The following is an 8,739-nucleotide window of genomic DNA, read 5'->3' as shown; positions in this document are numbered from 1 at the left end:
GTCGAGGCTGCGGTGGCCAGGAGTGTGCCACTGCACTCCAGTCTGGGTGACAGAGTGAGACTCCAACTCAAAATAAAAAAAAAAGAATAAGATGAGCATTTTGGTAGTGGGGACCAGCATTCTGCAACTTCCTAAATTAGGAGAAGAAGAATGGAATAGTATTTTTGTGTCTCTGCCCATCTGCGTCATCAATAGATGATGATTTTATTGTGCATGGTCCTGGCAAAGACAGAACTGACCATGGTGTCAATGAATGGACCACTTTGAGAGATGCTGACAGTTGAGAAATGTGCTTTTCTGTTCAGTCTTTTTTTTTTTTGAGTTGGAGTCTCGTTCTGTCACCCAGGCTGAAGTGCAGCGGCACACTCATGGCCACCCCAGCATCAACCTCCTGGACTCCAGTGATCCTTCCACCTCAGCCTTCCAAGTAGCCAGAACTACCGGCGTGCACCACCATGCCAGGTTAATTTTTGATTTGTTGTAGAGACGAGGTCTCACCAAGTTGCCTGGGCTGTTCTCGAAACTGCGGGCTCAGGCAATCCACTCTCCTAGGCCTCCCAAAGTACTGGGTTACAGACTGAGTCTGGCCTGCTTTTGTTTTTTTGGGGGGGTCAGAATCTTACTCTTGTCCAGGTTAGATTGCAGTGATGCAATCATGGCTCACCACCACCTCGACCTCCTGGGTTCAGGTGATCCTTCTGCCTCAGCCTTTCAAGCAGCTGGCCAGGTTCACACCCAGCTCAGCTAATTTGTTGTTGTTTTTTGTTTTTGTTTTTTTTTTAGTCAGAGTCTCACTCTGTTGCCCAGGCTGGAGTGCAGTGACATACTCACGGCCACTTCAGCCTCGACCTACTGAGCTCAGGCAATCCTTCCACCTCAACCTTCCAAGTAGGTGGAACTACAAGTATGCACCACCAAGCCCAGTTAATTTTTTGATTTACTATAGAGATGAGGTCTTGCTATATTGCCCAGACTGGTTTCAAACCCGCAGGCTTAGGCAATCCTCTCGCCTCCACCTCCCAAAGTGCTGGAATAACAGGCTTGAGCCACCATCCCCGGCTATTTTTTTTTTTGTAGAGACAAGGTCTCACTATGTTACCCAGGCTGGTCTCGAACTCTTGGGCCCAAGTGATCCTCCTGCCTTGGCCTCCCAAAGTGCTGGGATGATAGGCATGAACCCCTGTGCCTGGTTTTCTGTCCAGTTCTTGAGGAGGATGCAGTGCTGGCTGGCATCGTGGTTCTTCTGCCCCAGAGCAGAAAGTAGGATTCAGAGTAGTAAAGTGCCTTGTGCAAGGAAAGCGGGTACTGAGTGGGAAATCAACCCATCTACCATGCAGCTCCCCAGGGCCATCGTCTTTCTGGTCTACCGCCCAGCGCTGTGCTGAACCTGCTGGGTTGGGTCTTGCTGTGGACTCGTGTCCGGGCTGCTTTGCTTCTGCTTCTCCGTATGCCTGGCTGTGGTGAGACCCAGTAAGAGGGCTGGGACCCAGCCTGGGTCTGGTGGTCTAGCAGAGAATGGCCGATATTACTGATGGGCTCTCAGCATTCCTTCCCTCTACCTGAATTGCCTTCCTAATGCAGAGGCTGGAACACACACACACACACACACACACACACACACACACACACACACACACAAAGTCAAACAACAACAAGAACAAAACCCTACATTCCCAGAGTCCTTTGCAGCTCAGGTCTGGACACAGAATTGTTTTTACCTTTCAGAAATGCTCATGAGAGATTTGTGTTTTGATCATTTGTTTTTGTTTTTGAGTTGAGATCTTGCTCTGTTGCCCAGGCTGGAGTGCAGTGGCATGATCTTGGGTTACTGTAGCCTCAAACTCCTGGGCTCAAGTGATCCTTCTGCCTCAGCCTTCTGAGTAGCTCGGACTACAGGCATGTGTCACCGTGCCTGCTGATTTTTAAAAATTTTTTTGTAGAGTTAAGATCTTGCTATGTTGCCCAGGCTGGTCTCGAACTCCTGGGCTCAAGCAATCCTCCGATCTCGGCCTCCCAAATCGCTGGGATGACAGGCGTGAACCACTGTGCTTGGCCTGTTTGTTTTGCGCAATGGTCTTGCTGTGTCACTCAGGCTGGAGTGCAGTGGTGCGATCATACCTCACTTGCAGCCTCCAACTTGTGGCCTCAAGCAATCCTCCCTCCTCAGCCTCCCAAGTAGCTGGGACTACAAGTGCACACCACCACACGTTCCTCATTATAAAACTTTTTGTAGAGATGGGGGATCTTCCTATGTTGTCTAGGCCGGTCTCAAACTCCTGTTCTCAAGTGATCCTCCCACCCTGGCTTCTCAAAGTGCCGAGATTACAGGTGTGAGCCACTGTGCCTATGAAAGATTTGGAAAGCAGAAATGATATGTGTGTGTGTGTGTGTGTGTGTGTGTGTGTGTGTGTGTGTGTGTGTATCTCACGGAGAAGCAGATTTGTGAAGATGTGAATTTTATTTATTTATTAAAAAACTTTTTTTTGAGTCAGAGTTTCACTCGATCACCCAGGCTGGAGTGCAGTGGCACACTCACGGCCACCGCAACCTTGACCTGCTGGGCTCAGGCCTCAGCATTCCAAGTAGCTGGAACTACAGATGCACGTCACCACGCACAGTTAATTTTTTAATTTATCGTAGAGACGTGGTCTCGACAAGTTACCCGGGCTGGTCTCGAACCCGCGGGCTCAGGTAGTCCTCTCACCTTGGCCTCCCAAAGTACTGGGAATATAGACATGAGCCACCACGCCCGACCCTTATTTATTTATTTTTGAGTCAGAGTCTCACTCTGTCACCCACGCTGGAGCGCAGTGCCACGCTTACGGCCACCACAGCCTCGACCTGCTGGGCCCAGGCGAACCTCCTGCCTCAGCCTCCTGAGCAGCTGGAACTACAGGCATGTGTCACCACACCCAGCTAACTTTTTAATTTACTGTAGAGATCGACGTCTCATCAAATTCCCATGCTGGTCTCAAGCCCGTGGGCTCAGGCAATCCTCTCACCTCCGCCTCCCAAGGTGCTGGGATGACAGGCGTGAGCCACCGTGTGTGGGTTTTATTTTAGTGAACGTTTGTCTTCCAGTGGACCTACTTCCGGGTCCTAGTTCTGATGACTGCTTCCTTTCTCATCTTCAGAGGAAGTAGCTCCTGGTGGCTCAGCTCTGCGGTGTCATGAGGATACCTCCTGCAAGCACAACCTGTTCCAGAGCTGCTCGGAGTGTGATCTCATTCACATACCAGTAGCTCCGCCTGGGAGCTTTGCTCAAAATGCACAGCCTTGGGTCCCCCCCGCCCCAGACCTTCTTAACTGAATCTGAAACTCTGTGCGTGGGATGGCGGAAGCTGTGCTTTAACAAGTTTTTCTGGTGAGTCTTTTGCACAATAAAATTGGAGAAGCGCCAGCTTACAACCTACTTTCTCAGCCCCTCCATGGATTTTGCAAGCCCCATAAGTTCTTTTTTTTTTTTTTGAGTTGGGGTCTCAGTCTGTCACCCAGCCTGGAGTGTAGTGGCACAATCACAGCTCACTGCAGCCTTAACCTCCTGGGCTCAGGCAATACTCCTGCCTCAGCCTCCCAAGTAGCTGGGACTACAGGTGCATGCCACCACACCTGGCTAGTTTTTAAAAAAATTTTTGTAAAGACGAGGTCTTGCTATGCTGCCCAGGCTGGTCTTGAACTCTTGGGCTCAAGGAGTCATTCCACCTTGGTCTGCCACAGTGCTGGGATTACAGGCGTGAGCTACTGCACCCAGCTTGAGTCATACATTCTTGGTTTTTTTTTTGTTTTTTGTTTTGAGTTGAAGTCTCACTGTCGCCCAGACTGGTGTGCCTGGCACACTCACGACCACTCCAGCCTCGACCCGCTGGGCTCCGGCGATCCTTCCGCCTCAGCCTTCCAAGTAGCTGGAACTACAGGCATGCGTTACCATTCCTGGCTGGTTTTTAAAAATTTATTGTAGAGACAAAGTCTTGCCAAGTTGCCTGGGCTGGTCTCGAACCCACAGGCTCAGGCGATCCACTTGCCTCAGCCTCCCAAAGTGCTGGGATTACAGCCTGAGCCACTGAGCCCGGCCGCCCCATACATTCTTGTATTAAATCCTTTTCTGCTTAATATATCTAGCGGGGGCCCCACACTGAACTCTGGCTGACAAAATACCACCAGAATTCAAGAGTTTAACCAGTAGGGTCTGAATTCCGGCTCACTGCTTAATTGATATTGTGACCATGGGCGAGGGACTTTGTGCGGCAAATTGTCATTTCCAAAGATAGCTACAGCCCTGTTGCCCATCTCAGGTGCTCATCTAGAATCTTGCCATTCTGTTACCAAGAGGGTCCGTATATCCCATGCTCTAGAATCTGGACAGGGTCTCGTTTTGTTTCGAGTTGGGGGTCTCTCTCTGTCTCCCAGGCTGGAGTGCAGCGGCATGATCCCAGCTCACCGCAGCCTCGACCTCCTGGGTTCAGGCGATCCTTCCACTTCAGCCTCCTGAGTAGCTGGGACTACAGACACCCCGCACCACCAAGCCTGGCTAATTTTTTTATTTTTTTTATTTTTAATTTTTTGGAGAGACGAGGTCTTACTATGTTGCCCAGGCTGGTCTCGAACTCCTGGGCTCCAGCAGTCCTCCTGCCCTGGCCTCCCAACGTGATGGGATGACAGGTGTGAGTCACCTTGTCCCATCCTGGACAAGGTGTTGTTATGGCCTTGACCAGAAGTTTTGAGGAAGGACACCATGTGACTTCTGAAGCTGGGTCATAAAAACACCATGCATTTTTCTTCTGTATTTACAAATTCCTTGCTTTCCTAGATGCTTGCTCTTGGGGAATCCAGCCACCATGCTATGGGGGAAGACGAAGACACCCATGGAGAGACTCACGTGGAGGCGTATTGAGGCCCTTGTCTACCTTATCCTGATGAACCTCCAGCCAGTTGGTGCCAACTGGCACGGGTCACCTGGAAAGTAGATCTCTCAGCCTCCAGCTCAGATGTTCTAGCTGATGCCACAGGGAACCCAGATGAGCTGGCCTCCCATGCCTTACTCACATTGAAGATTTGGGAGCAAAATAAATACTTGTTTTAAGTCACCAAGTGTTGGGGTTGGGGGATTGTTTGTTATGCAGCAGGAGTTGACTGATACACTTTCCCTAAACCTTGGATTGAAAAGAGATGAAAGCTCTGATCTGGCTGGGCGCAGCAGCTCGAGCCTGTCATCCCAGCACTTTGGGAGGCCGAGGCAGGAGGGTCGCTTGAGTCCAGGAGCTCCACTGCCCCGAGCAACTTAGCGAGACCTCATCTCTACAAAAATAGAAAATAAAAACTGGTTGAGTGTGGTGGTGCATGCCTATCATCTCAGTTACTTGGGAAGTTGAGGCAGGGGGATTGCCTGAGCCCAGGAGGTCGAGGCTGTGGTGAATTGGGATCATGCTTGTACTCCAGCCTGGGAGACAGAGTGAGACTCTGACTTAAAAAAAAAAGTCACCGGGCTCGGTGGCTCAGCCTGTAATCCCGCGCCTTTGGGAGGCTGAGGTGAGTGGATTGCCTGAGCCCGCGGGTTCGAGACCCGCCTGGGCAGCGAGACCTCACCTCTACAATAAATCAAAAAATCAGCTGGGCATGGTAGCGCGCGCCTGTAATTCCGGCAACTCGGAAGGCCGAGGCGGAAGGATCGCCGGAGCCCAGCAGGTCGAGGCTGCGGTGGCCGGGAGCGGCCACTGCACTCCAGTCTGGCGACAGAGTGAGACTCCAACTCAAAACAAAACAAAAAAAAAGTCTCGGTACCTCACGCCTATCATCCCAGCACTTTGGGAGGCCAAGGTGAGAGGATTGCCTGAGTCCACAGGTTCGAGACCAGCCTGGGCAACTTAGTGGGACCTCATCTCTACAATAAATCAAGAAAAATTAGCTGTGTATGGCAACACATGCCTGTAATTCTAGTTACTTGGAAGGCTGAGGTGGAAGGATCGCCGGAGTCCAGCAGGTCAAGACTGCGGTGGCCACGAGCATACCACTGCCCTCCAGCCTGGGCAACAGAGTGAGACGCCAACTCAAAAAAAAAAAAAAAGAAAAATTCTCTGACCTTGTGAAGGCTGCATGAGTTGAGGCACGAACCTGGCATTGAGGGAGGCTCCCTGCAGGAAGCTGCCCTGTTATTCCGGCAGGACCGCCACTGGGGCGCTAGCTCGAGCTGCCATCTCCCCAGATTCCCCCTCCTGCTTTCTACACTTGCAAGGTGCCCTGCAAATGGCAGCAGTTCCATCGCGAGCACCCACTCTGTGCCCACGAGTTGTCCTCAAATCCTCACAAACCATCCTGAGGTGGGCGTGCAGGGATCACGGGGAAAAACACATGACTCCCCTTTCCCAGGTGAAGAAACCAGGGCCTGGAGAGGGCGAACGGCTTACTCGAGCCCACAGAGCTGGCGAGTGGCAGAGTCAGTTCTGTCTGGCTCCAGAATCTCCGTGGCCCTGCCCGAGATGTCCTCGGTGGCCTCCAGCCTGCAGGGAGACACCTTGCTGCACCAGGAGAGGAAAACGAACTTGGCAGAAATGTCCAGGACCACAATGGATTTATTTATCACAGGGGAGGCCGGGGAGGGGAGGCCGGGGTGGGTGGCCATGACGGGGACAGCCTCTCCTGGCAGGCACCGGGTCTTGTTTCTCCCCCCAGCAAGCCAAGGAAGGCAGGAATCGAGGGGGGTGAGGTCGGAGAGGACTCGGGGGCTTCTGGGAGCCAGAGAGAGGCAGGGTCCGAGGGGAGCCGGGGTCCGGGAGGTCAAAGGGTAGACAAGGTCAGAGGTGAAGTGCGGCTTAGAGGGCTGGGTCAAAAGCAAACCAGGGTGCACAGATCTAGAGGGGAAATCGGGCTATGCGGGGGGTCAAAGGTGAAGACATTGTGGGCGAAGCAGAGCGCATGAAATTCAAGGCCGAGTCTGAGGGGTCAGAAAGGATGAACCGGAACTTCCAGGGGGTGTGGAGCGTTCACGTCGGATGAGCTCGAGAGGTCAAGTGAGGCTCCAGGGTCAGAGATGAAGCAGCCGGGGGTGGCGGTCACGGGGCCAGAGGTGAGTCAGGCCAGGAGAGGAGGGGGCTCTTGGAGGTCAGAGGACAGAGCCGGGACGGGTGGGGCGCCGGGGGCAGGGCTAGGCCACCTCCTCCTCAGCCTCCTCCTCGAACTCGCCCTCCTCGGCCGTGGCGTCCTGGTACTGCTGGTACTCGGACACCAGGTCATTCATGTTGCTCTCAGCTTCGGTGAACTCCATCTCGTCCATGCCCTCGCCCGTGTACCAGTGCAGGAAGGCCTTGCGCCGGAACATGGCCGTGAACTGCTCGGAGATGCGCTTGAACAGCTCCTGGATGGCCGTGCTGTTGCCGATGAAGGTGGCGGCCATCTTTAGGCCGCGGGGTGGGATGTCGCACACGGCCGTCTTCACGTTGTTGGGGATCCACTCCACGAAGTAGCTGCTGTTCTTGCTCTGCACGCTCAGCATCTGCTCGTCCACCTCCTTCATGGACATGCGGCCCCGGAACACGGCGGCCACGGTCAGGTAGCGGCCGTGGCGCGGGTCGCAGGCGGCCATCATGTTCTTGGCGTCGAACATCTGCTGGGTGAGCTCGGGCACCGTGAGCGCCCGGTACTGCTGGCTGCCCCGGCTGGTCAGGGGCGCGAAGCCCGGCATGAAGAAGTGCAGGCGTGGAAAGGGAACCATGTTCACGGCCAGCTTGCGCAGGTCGGCGTTGAGCTGGCCCGGGAAGCGCAGGCAGGTGGTCACCCCGCTCATGGTGGCCGACACCAGGTGGTTGAGGTCGCCGTAGGTGGGCGTGGTGAGCTTCAGGGTGCGGAAGCAGATGTCGTAGAGCGCCTCGTTGTCGATGCAGTACGTCTCGTCTGTGTTCTCCACCAGCTGGTGCACCGACAGCGTGGCATTGTAGGGTTCGACCACCGTGTCCGACACCTTGGGCGACGGCACCACGCTGAAGGTGTTCATGATGCGATCGGGGAACTCCTCCCGGATCTTGCTAATAAGCAGCGTGCCCATGCCCGAGCCCGTGCCCCCGCCCAGCGAGTGGGTCAGCTGGAAGCCCTGCAGGCAGTCGCAGCTCTCGGCCTCTTTCCGGACCACGTCCAGGACGGCGTCCACCAGCTCGGCGCCCTCCGTGTAGTGGCCCTTGGCCCAGTTGTTGCCAGCTCCGGATTGGCCTGTGGGGGAAAGAGGGGGTGTTGGAGGGGCGCCGGGGAGCCATCTTCCTCGGCCCTGTGTCCCGGCCACCCGGAGGGCCCCTGAGTTGGGGTCTTGCTCTGTCGTCCGGGCGGGAGGGCAGGGGCGCCATGGTGGCTCACTGTGGCCTCGACCTCCAGGGCCCAGGTGATCCTCCTGCCTCAGCCTCCTGAGTAGCTGGGTCGATGGGCGCCACCACACCCAGTTGATTTTTTAGTTTTTTTGACGGGGAGGGGACTCACTGTGTTGGCTAGGCTGGTTTTGAAATCCTGGCCTCAGGCAATCCTCCTGCCTCAGTCTTCCAAAGGGCTGGGATTACAGGCATGAGCCACCATGTCCGGCCAACACTATTATTATTATTATTATTTTTTTGAGTTGGAGTCTCACTCTGTCGCCCAGACTGGAGTGCAGTGGCCGCTCCTGGCCACCGCAGCCTCCACCCGCCGGGCTCCGGTGATCCTCCTGCCTCAACCTTCCGAGTAGCTGGAACTACAGGCGCGCGCTGCCACGCCCGGCTGATTTTT

The 8,739-nt window shown here is 54.5% G+C and overlaps 1 protein-coding gene across 2 annotated transcripts; it reads right to left on the bottom strand.

The window, feature by feature from the left end:
• Positions 1 to 6,548: 6,548 nt before the first annotated feature.
• LOC103269656 (tubulin beta-4A chain) lies at positions 6,549 to 8,201 on the bottom strand. Of its 2 annotated transcripts, XM_021716871.1 has the most exons (2): positions 7,757 to 8,193; positions 7,118 to 7,687 (listed from the first exon to the last, which is right to left on the bottom strand). In XM_021716871.1, the coding sequence occupies exons 1-2, from the start codon at positions 8,033 to 8,035 to the stop codon at positions 7,139 to 7,141; spliced, it is 828 nt and encodes a 275-aa protein (XP_021572546.1). In that variant the 5' UTR covers positions 8,036 to 8,193; the 3' UTR covers positions 7,118 to 7,138. The 2 variants fall into 2 exon arrangements, with proteins under 2 accessions (XP_008065418.1, XP_021572546.1); XM_008067227.2 differs by having other exon boundaries at positions 6,549 to 8,201.
• Positions 8,202 to 8,739: the final 538 nt, after the last annotated feature.

This window comes from Carlito syrichta, unplaced genomic scaffold (assembly GCF_000164805.1).
Source record: "Carlito syrichta isolate Samal-C Ts95f unplaced genomic scaffold, Tarsius_syrichta-2.0.1 Scaffold106327, whole genome shotgun sequence".
Classification (NCBI taxonomy): domain Eukaryota; kingdom Metazoa; phylum Chordata; class Mammalia; order Primates; family Tarsiidae; genus Carlito; species Carlito syrichta.
Note: the sequence above shows the minus strand (reverse complement) of the source record. Positions and strands in the feature narration are given on the sequence as shown.